The following is a 14,674-nucleotide window of genomic DNA, read 5'->3' as shown; positions in this document are numbered from 1 at the left end:
GAATCCCATGCCACAGAGAGGCCCAGGAGGGGCTCCCAAGGCAGGGGTTACCAGCTCTGGTCCTCAGACACCCTTGGGGAATGGGTGTGCACACACTAAAGGTGAGAGGGCTCCCCCCCTCGCCCCACAAAGGTTCGCATCAGTTAGTCCTTGACAAGGCCATGCAAGCAGATAAAAACAGCAAGACTTTCCTGTGCGTTGGCTGAATTTACAGTTGGGTACCCTGATGGCCTACAGGTGGGTTCTGATGAGCTCCCACAGGTGTCTCTCAGGAGAAAAACTGGAAGATGTCCTGATGCTCATGAGAAATGGAATTTGTTTGGTTAATTAACATGGGTTAAACCTGGGGGTTGTGGTCACGGTTGGAGAAGAGATAATACTGGGGGTGGGAAACATACTGGGACCCGATGGAGTAACTCTGTTTTTAACCCGGAGTTGGGTCTTTGGCTGGTTGTACACGTTGGGCAGCGAAGCTTCAGGGCAGAGAAAGGTGTTGGCTTGGTTGAGCGATGACTCACAGGGGTGCAGAAGGGAGCAGAGTGTGCCCGGCGCCCGGGCGCAGCGTGGTCCAAGGACACTGATGCGGGTCATCGGACTGAGGAAGACCCCTCCCCCAGTGAATACTGGGGGCCAGAGGGACCTCAGGGCAGACAGTGCTAGGTTGGGGTCAGAGGGTGAGGCAGCCTCCCGAAGCCGCTTCCTTGGGCAGGTGGTGGCGTGCGGGAGGAGGGACGAGAAGCCTCTGTGATCACCCGGGTGCGGCCCTGGGGTTTGCGCCTCCGGTCGGCCCGGCTGCTCCTGGGTCCAAGGCAAACACGGCGTGCAGAGAGCCCGGCCGCCTCGCCTTGGCTGTAGGACTCCCCCTGGCCGGCCCTGCTCTGAAGTGTAACTTTCTCTCTGCCACTGAACCGACCCTTTGTGACCGTGAACCTCAAGCCAGTCCACTTGCCCAGTTGCCGTTTTCCCCGTAAAGTGCATTTCTGTTGAATCCTCCCTTCACCGTGTTCTCTTTTTCGCCCTCTGCACTCTTAAGAGGAGACGTACAGCCCCAAACCCGAAACAGACGAGATGAATGAGGTGGAGGTGGCTCCCATTCCCGATGAGAAGCACGTCTGGGTCCAGCCGAGGGTGGTCAGACCCACGAAGCCCAAGAAAGCACCCGCGGTGACCTACATGAGTGAGTCGGGGCTCCGTCCTCTGCCCTCGGGCTGCCTCTGCTGGGGGGGCTGGGGGGAGGCCTGAGAGGTCTCCAGGTCAGCAAACAGTGGGGAATGGGGTTGGGGGTGGGTAACTGCAAAAGCACAGCCCTAAGACATTTTTTTTTAAATGGTATTTTTAAGTCATTTCCAAAGCAAGCATCATAGGAGTGGTGCTTGGGTGGCATTCTCCCCCCTGCCCCCCGGCAGCATTTCAAGGTTAGCCCAAGATTAGTGTCTTTCAAAGGGGGCCTGGGCTAAAACTGGGTTCCTCTGGAGGTTCCAGTGGGACGAGCATCCCCGGGGCCGGCTCTGGTGGGCTCTGGCTCTTCTTCACCACATACTGGCTGGTGACTCGGACCCCCACTGGCCTCTGTGAGACTTGGTTTGCTCATCCATACAAGGGGGCAATAAGGCCCATGTGGGGTTGCTGTGAGGATCATGTGCAGTCGTGGGGGCCACCCAGTATCAGCTCCGAGCTCCTCATCACGGTGCCCCTCGAGGCTCCTGGAGGCCCCCAGATGCAGAATGTTGTGCTCACCCCGCACCTGGCTTTCCCCTGCCCTACACGCACGCTCACCTCGCAGCTTCCTTCTTTCTGCCCTCACCTGCCCCAGCTGGAGCGCAGTGTTCCATGTCCCCGATGTAGTCCCTTTATGGAAGGCTCGGGGCTCCGGGGGGCATTTTTGTATGGGCACAACACAGGCCTGGGCTGTCCGCCTGGGATTCTCCGTGTCCCCTGAGCCTCCAATAGCATAAAACAGGGCTCCCCCATCCCAAGCAAGGCCGAGCTCATGCTCGTGTTTCTCCACAGCGCCCCCCCCCTAGTTTTTTGGGCTGCTCTGTCCCTGCCCTGCCTGACCAGTCTCTGTCCTCGTGGGCCTGACAGTGTCACTCTATCAAACCGTAACGCTATGCCAAGATTCTGATGTGTCACTAGGAAACAAACAAGGAGAGCTCGACAGAACTCTTCTTGGCTGGAGAAGGCCTGTGAGTCCCAGCCTTCGGGAACCCTCTGGGGCTTCGGGGCATGTGGTGTGGGCCAGGCCCCCTTCCAAGGCCACACTGACTTTCTCAGTGAATGCTCACAGAAAGAGCACCCACGACACTTGTCCCTACTGCTCCCCTGAACCTCAGAGGAGGGGAAGGCACACATCCAAGGTCACATGGCTACTCTGAAGGGCCGGATCTGGGATTCGAACCTTGCAGCTGATGCCTGCAGCCATTGGGCAGTGCTTCCGCTCAGGTTATGACATGGATTCCAGGATGTTCCGGAAAGTTCGTCGGAGTGCGGGCTGGTATCTTTTACCTCAGACCGATCCCCTGTTTGTGTGACATGCGTTCTTGAACTTCTCTCCTAGCCCAAGTTGTCCGATGTGACACCAAGATGAAGGACAAGTGCAAAGGGTCCACGTGCAACAGGTAAGTTCTGGGCTGGGCCCCTCTGGCGCCTTTGAAGGGCCTGCTGTGGGTTGTGGGTCGGATCTTAAGTTAGACTGACCGTGATGTCTCCAAGGTCCCTCCAACTGCCACCATTTATTAAGAGCTTGGCCCACGAAGGTGATCTGTGTCTCTCAGCCCAGAGCAGGGCTTCGGAACCTCGGCGCTCCTGACACTTAGGGCCGGATGATTCTCGGTGGTGGGGCTGTTCTGTGCCCTGGAGGGTACTGAGCGGCAGAATTCGGGCCTCAACCCACTGGATGCCAGGAGCACTCCCACCTCCAGCTGTGATGACTAAAAATGGTGCCAGAAATTGCCCCCCCCCCGTCCTGGAGGGGTAAAATCACCCCCAGGTAGTAGTAACCTTTGACTAGGGAGTTGGCCTGGACATATATTGCAGTTGAGTATTTCGTCCCCAGTGGGGAGGAGGGGCCCGAATCATGGATGCTGTAGACATAGAGACCTCACGAGGTGTGTGTGGAGAGGGTCACAGAGTGGCCCAGGGTGCTGTGCAGGGGACGTTAGGGCGGGCCCACTGTATAACCTGATCTTCCCAAAGCTGGAGGAAGACCTGCCCGGGTGTTCCCTGGTAGTCGAAGGAGGTCAGCTCGCTGATGGACCCACTCAGCATTGTCCGTTCAGACGTTGCAGAATGGTTGCCAAGAAGGGAGGGTTTGGTTTTGGCCGGGCAGCTGCTAGGCTGCTCTTTCCGGCAGCAGAGGGCCAACATGTACGGTGGCCTCACGCAGAGCCTCGGGCTCACGGTCGGAAAACCATGTCCGCGGTAGAGAGCGGTCCTTACTCCTCTTCCTCCGCCTTCTGGGAGCCTTTCCTCTAAAGGTGAACCGTGCTATTTACAAGAGAAGGTAGCAGCTCCCACTTCATGCCACGGGGCATTGGAATTTGGTTTGCAGGGAGAGCGCCCCCCTTGGACCCTGGCAGGAGTGTCCAGAAGCTGACTTGGAGGGACCCGGGCTGAGGTCGCTCGAGGGCTGGCGCATCCCACAAGCAGCTGGCCGGCATGTACTGCAGAAGTAAAAAGCAGCCAGCTTATTGGTGAGATCAGCAACATGTGGCACCGAGGGGTGGTGGCTTACCTGTCCCCGTGCACGGCTCCAGGGCATCTGGAACGCAGAGTGGTCCCGTCGTGATGACATGCCTTTCTGTATTTCTGTACTATAAGCTGGAGAGGAGAGCATCACCCCTGAGCAGTCAGTGGGAAGAAATTATAAGGCTCGGAGAACATCCATCAGATAGCACTGAGAAAGTTCCAGAGTCGGGGGTAGCTGGGACCCCCCGCAAGCAGGGAGAAGGACTATTCGAGGCCTCTAGTCAAGACCTGTAACTCCCCCACCTGCAGACTCAAGCATGTCCACAGCCTGTCTCCTCGAAGGCAGCCCATAAATAAAATAATATTTACTGGGCCTGTTTCCCCCCACTGACTTTAAAAGGTATTCTTGTTCATGGTAAGTAATTCAGGAAAACAACACTACCACCAAAGTTTAAAGGAAAAATAGATAAATAAATGTCCCGGCATCTCCTTGATATCCGTGGCAATTTGATGTAGTCCCTTCCCTTGTGCTTTCTGTGCACTGTGGGGTTGTGCGTGATGGTTTTCATTTAAGATTTTCCAAAGTCAAATATTTTTTTTTTTAAAGGTTTTATTTATTTGACAGAGAGAGACACAGCGAGAGAGGGAACACAGGCAGGGGGAGTGGGAGAGGGAGAAGCAGGCTCTCCGCTGAGCAGGGAGCCCAATGCGGGGCTCGATCCCAGGACCCTTGGATCGTGACCTGAGCCAAAGGCAGACACTTAACAACTGAGCCACCCAGGGGCCCCCAAAGTCAAATATTTTTCAAAGACTTCATTTCTAAGGGAGATTCCTTTGATAGTGCTAGCTTATTTCTAGTTTTTCACGATTATAAGCACTTGGAATAACACATGGGTCTGACTTTCCAACCTCTGGCTTGGGTTATACGCTCACAAGGAAAGTTCAAGAACGGGAGGATATGAATTTTTAAGGCTTTCTGGAAAGATTAATTTATGCATTTCATGGGCAGGAGCATCATCATTGGATTTTATTCTATTTAAAAAAAAAAAAAAGGGGGGCGCCTGGGTGGCTCAGTCGTTAAGCATCTGCCTTCGGCTCAGGTCATGATCCCAGGGTCCTGGGATCGAGCCCTGCATCAGGCTCCCTGTTCGGCGGGAAGCCTGCTTCTCCTTCTCCCTCTCCCACTCCCCCTGCTTGTGTTCCCTCTCTCGCTGTGTCTCTCTCTGTCAGATAAATCAATAAAATCTTTAAAAAAAAAAAAAAAACCCTTGCAGTTCGACACCTAGGAAGAGGCATCTTCTTTCAAGTTGTATGCTCTTTGATGAAGGATGTTTGAGGATTTTTTTTTTTTTTTTTTGGTGCCTTTAAAGCCACTTTTCTTCTGTGAATTGTCCTTCGTTTCGTATCTCTGCCTTCAACACGAATCTTAAACACGGGAAAAGAAGGTCAGGTTGAATCTGAAATGGTGTTGGTGTGAACTCTAGCCTGGGTAAATCGCGACTTGCTTGGACACCGTGGATTTTGCGTCACCAAAGCTTCTCTCTGATGTAATAGTAGAGCTCTTGAAGGAGATGAACTCGGATGAATTCCTGGTGAGATTCCCTCACCACGTTCACCTCTGAAAACCGTCTGCTTTCTCCTCCATCAGGTACCAGTGCCCTGCAGGCTGCCTGGACAGCAAGGCAAAGGTCTTCGGAACTCTGTTCTATGAAAGTGTAAGTGCCCTGTGTGGACGCCTGTCGTGCACTTGTAATTTGTAAGGGAGGCTGGGGGTTTTCACACGACGGGATTTTCTTTCCACCCTTCAGTCCCAGAGCCAATCCGCGCCTATCTCTGGGCGCACAGACTAGTAAAGCCACTTTGGGGACCTGGGGCTCACCCTCGTGAAGGTCAGTCTCCGTCCTAGACAGAGCGTTAACATGCTCCACTGGATGGGGAGAAATGGCTGTTTGTCACTGCTCTTAGTTTGTAAGGCCCCTTGGATGAGTTTTCTGAGATAAGCAACCCCGGGAACAAAGACATGTTCTAGGGAAAGGTGAGTCAGAAGTGGGGTGAGATTTGGCCAGACGTCTCGGCTTTTTGTGGGTTGAGGACAAACACCCCGGTCGTTTCAAAAGAAGCCTGAACAAAGATGAATTCAGATGTACTTATGGTCCCCCGCTCCCTGCCCCCAGTCGTCCAGCATATGCCGGGCCGCCATTCACTACGGAATCCTGGACGGCAAAGGTGGCTTGGTGGACGTCACCAGGAACGGGAAGGTCCCCTTCTTCGTCAGGTCTGAGAGGAATGGCGTGGAGTCTTTGAGGTAACTACTCTGGGATGAAGGATTCCTTAATACTTTTTTTTTTCTGGTTATGAAACTATTGTCAAAATTTCGAAAAGCACCAAACAATATAAAGAAGCAGGGGAAAAAAACTATAAAGATGAACTTAACTCCATAGCTCAGAATTTATCCCCCGCAGACGATTTACCATCTCTCCCTTGAGTGGGTTTTCCTGTGTTTCATTTGGGCCGAGTTTTGACCCTTGCTTTTCTTCCCATCCTTAAGTTTATAGGTTTATTCTTTTTTTTTTTTTTAAAGATTTTATTTATTTATTTGAGAGAGAGAGAGAGAGAGCACATGAGAGGGAGGAGAGTCAGAGGGACCGGCAGACTCCCCGCTGAGCGGGGAGCCCGACGCGGGACTCGATCCCGGGACTCCAGGATCATGACCTGAGCCGAAGGCAGTCGCTTAACCAACTGAGCCACCCAGGCGCCCTATAGGTTTATTCTTGATGAGCATTTTTTTCTTTCTGGAGAATGAGGCTTTTCATTTTTTTAATATATTGACTTTTTTTTTTTTTTTTGGCAAGATTCTGTTTTTCGGGTAAGGTCTGCAGATGGATGCAGGGCAGGCCGTCCTCCCCATCCTGACTTTCTGGGGAGCGGTGGGGGAGGCCACGTCGTGGTCTCTCTGTAGCGTGGGAGGCATGAAGGAACCAGGGAGCATGGAGCCCAACGGTGGCCAAAGAGACCTGGCTCTCTTCTCACTAACCCCGCCCCCCGCCACGCCCATGACCTTGGGGCAGTTTCTTCATCCCTTCTGGGTGCAGCACCTCACTTGTTAAAGAGGGCCCTGGTAGGACCCAGGGCTGACACCCAGCTAGTCCACAGAGCTACCGCCAGCCAGTTTTTTACATGATGCAACTCTCCCGCCATTGCTAGGAAAGCTCTGTTACCCAGAGACCTGAGAACGTGCGCCGCCCCCATGCCCAGGAGCCCCCGCCCCATCCAGAATCTAGTGCCCAGCCCAGCAGGGACACTGGGGACCCTGCCTCCGCTCCCTACAGCCTTGGGCCATGGTGCATGGCCTCAAGAGAGCTTCCCTGTGTCAGTGCCCATCCCAGGGTCTGCAGCAAGGACCACGGTGACCAGAGCCCCTGCGTGTGTTCCAAGGAGCTCCACTCAGGACATTTCAGAAACCACATGAGTCATTCCCCTTTGAAAGGCCTGCTTCTTCAAGAGGTCTTGCAAAATTCCCTCTTCATCTTAGCTAGGGACTCGGGGGTTGTGTAAACACGAGCAAGGAAGTCTAAACGGAAGCAAAGAACATATTCTCGGAGGCCGAGTGACCTAACGCGGGCCACGCAAGGCTCAGCATGGGCACCAAGGGCTCAGCGGGCTGGCGGGGTCTGGGCCCCGCATGGCCTGACACGCTTGTCCTGGAACCGCTTCTGGGCCCTCCCAGCGGCCAACTTTGTATCTGGAGCAGGGTTCTTCGCGTTTTAGGGAGTCTGCAAACATTGAAACAAAGCAAATCGAAGCTTTATTTTCTCTAACCTCTAATTGAAATGTAGTATTTCCTGCCGGTATGAATGTTGGCCCCAAACCAGAGTAGCATTAGCAGGGCCAGTGACTCTCTCACTGGGAGAAATCTCGTTGCTGCAGACATCTGAAAACACGGTTTCTGCCATCATTACCCTGAAAGGATAGTGGTTAGAAGACTCGCCTCCCGATCGTGTGTTTACTGCATTCACAAGGAACCACAGCTATTGCAAAGTAATTTTAATACTTGGATATCAGTGTCACTAATAACTGGATCCCTGTTTATCTTTTAAATTTATTGTATGCATTTTAAAGTCATTATTCTGAGAAGGGGTCCATAGGCTTCCCCAGCCTGCCAGAGGGGTTCTTGGCACAGAGAAGGTTAACAAGCCCCACTCTGGAATGGGCTTTCAGCCTGATGGGAAATGAGTAGGAAAATATAAAGCTGAGGCTGAAAATAAAACGCAAGAGCAATCTTGAACTTTTAGAAATGATGTTTGCATTTACCTCATGTTTTCTTTTCCAGCAAATACAAGCCTTCCAGCTCATTCGTGGTATCAAAAGTAAAAGGTAAGCTGGCCAGTCATTTTTTATGTGATCGTAATACACAGGTTACCTTGGGTTTCCCTGGAGGTTTCATTTTCCTTAGCTATTGATTGAATGTGTTTGATGCCTGTTAATATTGCTATTCTCAGCACTATAAAGGTTTTTTAAAGGGGTTCCCGACGAAGTCAATTCTTTAACTACTTTCTAAACATATCTGAACTTGATATTGGCCCTAAATTGCTACACCAGAAACAGGACCAGGGCTCCCAGCTGAGTGTCACAGAAATACTAATGCCTGGGTCTAGAGTACCTGATAGGGAGAGTCCCTTTCTACTGGTCGACACTAGCCCTGTGTTGAGAAGGGTGCTGAAGCCCCATTCTTGGCTCATCAGGAAACAGGGCTTGGTAGACCAGTAATGTCAGCCATGAACATCAAAGGGAAACATGAGGAAGCCTGTGGCACATACTTGCCATCTCTGGCCTAGTTTTTCTATTGCCTGTATTTTATATTGCCTATGTATTTGCCTATTGCCTAGGGCATATTCATTTGGCAGGGTGGGGTGCATCCATGGGAGAGCATCCTATAAGCAGAGGTGGAGCTGTGAATTCTGGTTGCCCAGACTTGGCACTTGACTGGAAGTTTCAGGCAAGCGGAGATGCGGGGGGACCCTGTCCAGCCCCTTCCTCAGGAAATTGACCTACAGACCCTTCCTTTCCTTTGGGAAAGCAGTTCTTGTCGTCATAGGCCCTGGATGCAAGAATATCTAGTTAGATGTCTTTATAAAAACATGTAGCAGCTTTTTTTCCATTTTACAAAAATAATGCCTATTTATTCCAGATAATTTAAAAATACAAAGAAGCATTAAAAAAAAAAAAAAGGGATTTGGCCCAGATTCCACCACTCAGAGATAACATTGTGAACATTTTGGTGGATACCTTTGTAGTTTATTTTCCCTATGATTAACAGTATTTGTACTGGTAATACATTGATACACTTTTTTTTTTTTTTAAAGATTTTATTTATTTATTTGACAGAGAGAGACACAGCGAGAGAGGGAACACAAGCAGGGGGAGTGGGAGAGGGAGAAGCAGGCTTCCCGCTGAGCAGGGAGCCCGATACGGGGCTCGATCCCAGGACCCCGGGATCATGACCTGAGCCGAAGGCAGACGCTTAACGACTGAGCCACCCAGGCGCCCCCATTGATACACTTTTAAAAATTGAAACAGAATTACGTAAATTTGGTCACTGGATTTTTTAAAAAAAATAATAATGTATCAGGAAGATACTTCTGTGCCTTTAAGTGGTGTTCTCAACCTAATTTTAATGACCTCCCCTGCCTTCCATTGTATAGCGTCCCATGGTATACAGAACCAATCCCCTTCGTTGGATTGCTACATAGATCCCTGGCCCATCCAAATGATAGGCTGGACCAGGGGTTGTCGAAAACGATCACCCTCAGGGGCAAATCCTTCCTGCCGTCTGTCTTTGTAAATAAAGTTTTACTGGCACATAGTTGCACCCATTCATTTACACGTCCTTGTTAGCTGGTTTCTGCTACGACAGCAGAGTTGAGTAGTTGCAACATAGTCCATAGGGCCACAAAACCAGAAATATTTAGCCTCTGGCCCTTTAGGAAAAGTTTGCCAAGCCCTGGACTAGCTGAGGACATGCTCTCAGAGACCACAGGTGGCCAGGATTAGAGCCACTTTCTTACCTCTGTTGTTAAAAACAAGTGACCTTGAAGAAGAGCTCTAGACCCGACATCAGAAACCCAGCCTCCCGCCATGTCCCGTGCAGACCCAGGGTGGTCTCCGGCCTTTGGGCCTCTGCTTCCTCTTCTGTATAATTAGAATAATACTTGCCATGAGGAGAAGGTAGGGGAGCAAATAAAAGGTATCATTGGTCCCGTGGAGAAACTACTGAGGGTGATAACATTCCTGAGTTGTAGACACACTCAGGCCATGGGGCTTCTCATCCCTTGAGGGCCCGGAGGTCAGGTGCCCGCGGCGCCAGGGCTCGGCACCTGCTGGCTTCTCATCCCACCTCCGTTCAAGGATCCCATGAGCCCCGAGGACCTGCTTGTCCGAAGGGCCGTCTCACAGGTTGGAGGCCTGAGACCCAGGCTTGCCAACGACCTGACCGTTTCCTGCCATGTTCCTGTCCCCAGTGCAGGACCTGGACTGCTACACCACTGTTGCTCAGCTCTGCCCGTTCGAGAAGGCGGGGACCCACTGCCCCAGGTAAGGCTCACTGGCATCTGGCTCTGCAAACAGAGGGGTGGGGAGAAGGAGGCATCGTGCTGAGTTGGGGGTCATGTCATGCGGCGAAGCACAACCGAGTTCTAGGTGCGGCCCCTTTGTGCGGACACTCCGAAAACCGACCGCTTTGTGCTCAGAACCACACACCCGCTGGACCTCTCCCTCGATCTCTGGTTCTCAACCCTGGCTGTGGGGTGGGAGTGTCTGAGGGGCATCAATAGGTCAGATTCCCGGGGCCCCCGCCCAGACCACTGGGATCTGAGTCTCGGGGAGTGGCCCAGCGGGGCATCCCCGTAATAGCTTCATGGTGCCATTTGTCCCCTTTAAAGCAGCTCCTTGATTCTTGTGCCCCATCTGCGGCATCTTCTCTGGGTCACGTTAGAACCGGCTCATTGTGCCCCAGCTTTTCTGAGGTGTAACTTGCACACGATAAAATCCAGCCATTGTAAGTGTACAATTCGATGTGTCTTGACACACACAACCCGTCAGGCCGCCACCACCACAATCGAGTGTCCGTCCTGCCAGAAAGTTGCCTTGAGTCACCCCTCTCCCTCCACCTCTCGCCCACATCCCTGCCAGCCGCTGGTCTGCGTGCCGTCACTATAATTTTCTAGCATCTCACGTAAACGGAGCCGTCGTAGGGTGTAGACTTTTGTGTCTGGCTTCTTGCCCTCCGTGTAATGCTTCTGAGATCATCGGTGCTGCGAGCCCGTCGCTGGTGCCTTCCCTCTTGTGGCCCTGCGGGGTTCTGCTCTGTGCACGGACCACAGTCTGTCTGAGGAGAAGGTCTTACATGCGTCTACCCAACATTAATTGGCTGATTTTTGGAGGATGATGCATCATGACGTAAAGTGACATTTGGTAACATCTGCCTCTCAAGTACCTGTTAGGCCCTCTTGGAAGCTGTGAACCCTTCTCCTGGGCCTCGAGGCCTATGGATTTTCCTACAGACTGACCTTAAAACTAACATGTGGACACCCGCAAGATGTGAGCAAGGAAGAGCCCCAGGAGGGTGCCAGTGAGGGACAAGACCCTGGGCGGGGACACCGGCTCCTCCCCTCTGTGGCTCACATTTCTCTTGGGGCTTTCTCACGGCTCCCACTTCCACCACCACCACCACGCTGATCCCCTTTGAATGTTCAATCAGGGATAACAACCTTTTATTAAATATTAAATAGCTAACCCAAATCTTAAAGAGAAGCAGAAGGAAATTACGTCAGAAAACACAAATGAACAACAAAAACTTGACATACTGCAAGTATAGAAAATACAGGTTTCTGACCTGCCATTCTCAAAAAAGTAGGAAAGGATTTTCTTGCCCAGATTCTTTTTTAAAATCTCATGCAGACATCCTCCTCCTCTCCGCCCACCCTTATCCCCTCCTGCCCACCCCCAGACTGTTTTAACTTCCCAATGCCTTTGTCTGAGCTCGCTTCCCTGCCAGAATCCTGTCTGTCTTAGGGCCAGATGGTTTCCGGCTGCCATCTTGGTTCCAGTAACATGGTGTACTATTCCAGATAAAGGCAAAAAACCTTTTCTTTTTTCTTTTTTTTAAAGATTTTATTTATTCATTTGAGAAACAGAGGTAGAGAGAGAGAGCATGAGCAGGGAGAGAGGCAGAGGGAGAAGCAGGCTCCCCGCTGAGCCAGGAGCCCGATGTGGGGCTCGATCCCAGGATCCCGGGATCATGACCTGAGCCGAAGGCAGACGCTTAACCATCTGAGCCACCCAGGCGCCCCAAAAAACCTTTTCTTAAGTGAAGTTCATGCTTTTTCCCGGTTTGAATCTCTCACACCAGCTAGGGCCCACCCATTTCCAGTTTGAGGTGCTTTCCTCCTCCTCTATGCCTACGGCGGGGATGTGGTGACTGACCAGTGGTGATCTAACCCCTTCCGCCTCAGGTTATCAGTGCCCCGTCCCTGGAATAGTTTGACTCACTGAGGTGAGGGCCCTCCACCCTTTCCTCCCTTACACAGGAAAGTGGCCTCTAACAAAGTCTATTGATTATAATTTCCATAATGTACCCATGATATGAATTGGCCAACACTCAAGAACCAGAGGTACAATCTCTTACAATCCCATATTCATCTCTCTGACATATTTATTCTCTTTCACCTTGTTATTTCTGCATGTCTCCTTTGTACGGAGTTTGAAAATTCTATATGCACTGATTACGAAGAGGGACAATATCTGTACCACTGCTAGGGTGGGAGAGGTATGTTTTTTTTTCTTAAAGAGTAAACTGTGTGGTAGTTTCCTTTCCCATGAAAGTAGTTAAATCTTGAAATTCAAATAGGGAAGGCCAGCTGCTTCTCAAGAACTTTTGTCTTCTGCTGATCATAACCATCACACACATGTTTCTGGTTTTCCAGAGTTCACTGTCCAGCACACTGCAGAGACGAGCCATCCTACTGGGCTCCTGTGTTTGGAACTAACATCTATGCAGATGTAAGTATGCCGGCATTTTCAGTGACCACCTCTCAAAGCATGCTCAGACCTCAGAAATCACGTTCCAAGGTCTGGGTACCAGACACCTGAGATCTCATTCCTGTGCTTTGAGCTAAATTTAGATCACTTCTTTCTGCGACCCCTGCCCTAGTTTCCCCATGTGTAGACGCATTAGTACTTGCACTGGTGTGTGCTTGTGGATGCGGATGCAGGTGGACCTCGTCATTAGCAAATGTTTTCATGGTTGGGTAAATGGAATCCTGCTTCCCCATTCATGCGCATTTTTAATGTGAAGGCTTTTAGGTACCACATACTTAACACTTCATTTCCCCAGCTATTTAATCATCTTTCCAGCTCTCCTGATACATTTAAAGAACTGGTCCACTCTACTCACTGCATTTCTTTTTTGGCTATGTCCCCACTTAGCTAAAAGCACACAGAAGGAAATACAAATTACGCTAATTGACGACTTGTTCATAACCACTCTTATCACACTGGAGTCTGTTCTTCCACATTTCCTTACTAACTTTAGCAAGGAAGCTTTAGCCTGATTTTTCTGAGTGAATCTTCCAGAACATAGTCTGTTCCCTCCAGTTGCCCAGGGTGAAGGGGCATGGTGTCCCAAAAGATGGGAATGTGGTCACAGCCCTGTCCACCAGGCTGTGTGGTCTTCTTGCCAAGTTGCTTACCTCTCTGTAGAATGAGCCAGCTGGGATTTTCTAGTCCAAGGAATCTTCGAGACCTAACATCTCCTGATTAGATCAGCATCACCCATCCCCAGCTAACATTTTTACTCAGGTTTTTTCCATCTTCATTTTAATTGTTCTCTCCCACCCACCACCACCGTCTTTGTCTCCATCTGCTTCATTTGTTCCAGATTCCTATAAATCTGAGGTCACTAAGTTCTGTAAAGTCAAAGCAACCCTCATGGCTAACCTTTTTTTTTTTTTTTTTAAAGATTTTATTTATTTATTTGACAGAGAGAGACACAGCGAGAGAGGGGACACAAGCAAGGGGAGTGGGAGAGGGAGAAGCAGGCTTCCCGTGGAGCAGGGAGCCCGATGCGGGGCTCGATCCCAGGACCCTGGGATCATGACCTGAGCCGAAGGCAGACGCTTAACGACTGAGCCACCCAGGCGCCCCTAACCTTTTTTCTCCCCCATCTTTTTTCTTTCCTCTTTAAGTGAGTCTTTTTCTTCTCAGAAGCCATTCAGCCAAAATTGAGTTTTAAAAGCTTAATGGAGTAAAATATTGTATACCAATTGTTAAACTAAATGTTTGAGCCAAACTTTGATTTTAAAATGACTTAAAAATAAAGGGATAGGCCAAGTGATTCTAGCAAAATACAGAGAAACAATACAGCAGCAGTGGCAATATTGCAATCTGATAAAGTGGAATTTAAGGTTAAACATGCTGAATGGGACACCACCATTCATTGTGGAATGGCATAAAAAGTTTATGAAGGTATGAGATCACATCTGTATGCACCAAACAACGTAGCAGCTAAACATATAAAGTTTTTTTTAAAAGGTAGAAATGCAAGGAGAACTTGATAAGAATTAACAATAATATAAAACTATATTTTACTATCTTTTACATTCTTTAAGAACACCATTTCAGGTGTTGTTGTCCCCGTCTTATAGGAAAACAAAGTGAGGCTTAGAATAACCTGCCCCCAAAACACACAGCTAATACATAGCCAAGGTGAGATGCCATGAGGGTTATGTCTTACTTTAGGTTCTGTTCTTTCCCTGCCCTGTTCTTCCTTACTTGAATGTACCTGCACTCAAAATTATACTGATGTGAGTGGGCATGGAAGTGAAGACCTGTGTGCAGTCTTTAACTTATTTCACTAGGATTTTTTTTTAAGATTTTATTTATTTGACAGAGAGAGACACAGCGAGAGAGGGAACACAAGCAGGGGGAGTGG

At 50.1% G+C, this 14,674-nt stretch overlaps 1 protein-coding gene across 1 annotated transcript in view; it reads left to right on the top strand.

Moving 5' to 3' along the window:
* CRISPLD2 (cysteine rich secretory protein LCCL domain containing 2) overlaps positions 1–14,674 on the top strand; it is a 63,293-nt gene that overhangs the window by 30,298 nt on the left and 18,321 nt on the right. The window contains exons 7-13 of the mRNA XM_035024670.1: positions 1,034–1,177; positions 2,558–2,618; positions 5,336–5,402; positions 5,862–5,992; positions 8,018–8,061; positions 10,206–10,278; positions 12,669–12,744. Coding sequence (XP_034880561.1) covers positions 1,034–1,177; positions 2,558–2,618; positions 5,336–5,402; positions 5,862–5,992; positions 8,018–8,061; positions 10,206–10,278; positions 12,669–12,744 — 596 coding nt within the window. The remainder of the gene's footprint in view (positions 1–1,033; positions 1,178–2,557; positions 2,619–5,335; positions 5,403–5,861; positions 5,993–8,017; positions 8,062–10,205; positions 10,279–12,668; positions 12,745–14,674) is intronic.

The sequence above is a fragment of the Mirounga leonina genome, unplaced genomic scaffold (genome assembly GCF_011800145.1).
Source record: "Mirounga leonina isolate KUSES-001 unplaced genomic scaffold, KU_Mleo_1.0 Mir_180, whole genome shotgun sequence".
Lineage (NCBI taxonomy): Eukaryota > Metazoa > Chordata > Mammalia > Carnivora > Phocidae > Mirounga > Mirounga leonina.
Note: the sequence above shows the minus strand (reverse complement) of the source record. Positions and strands in the feature narration are given on the sequence as shown.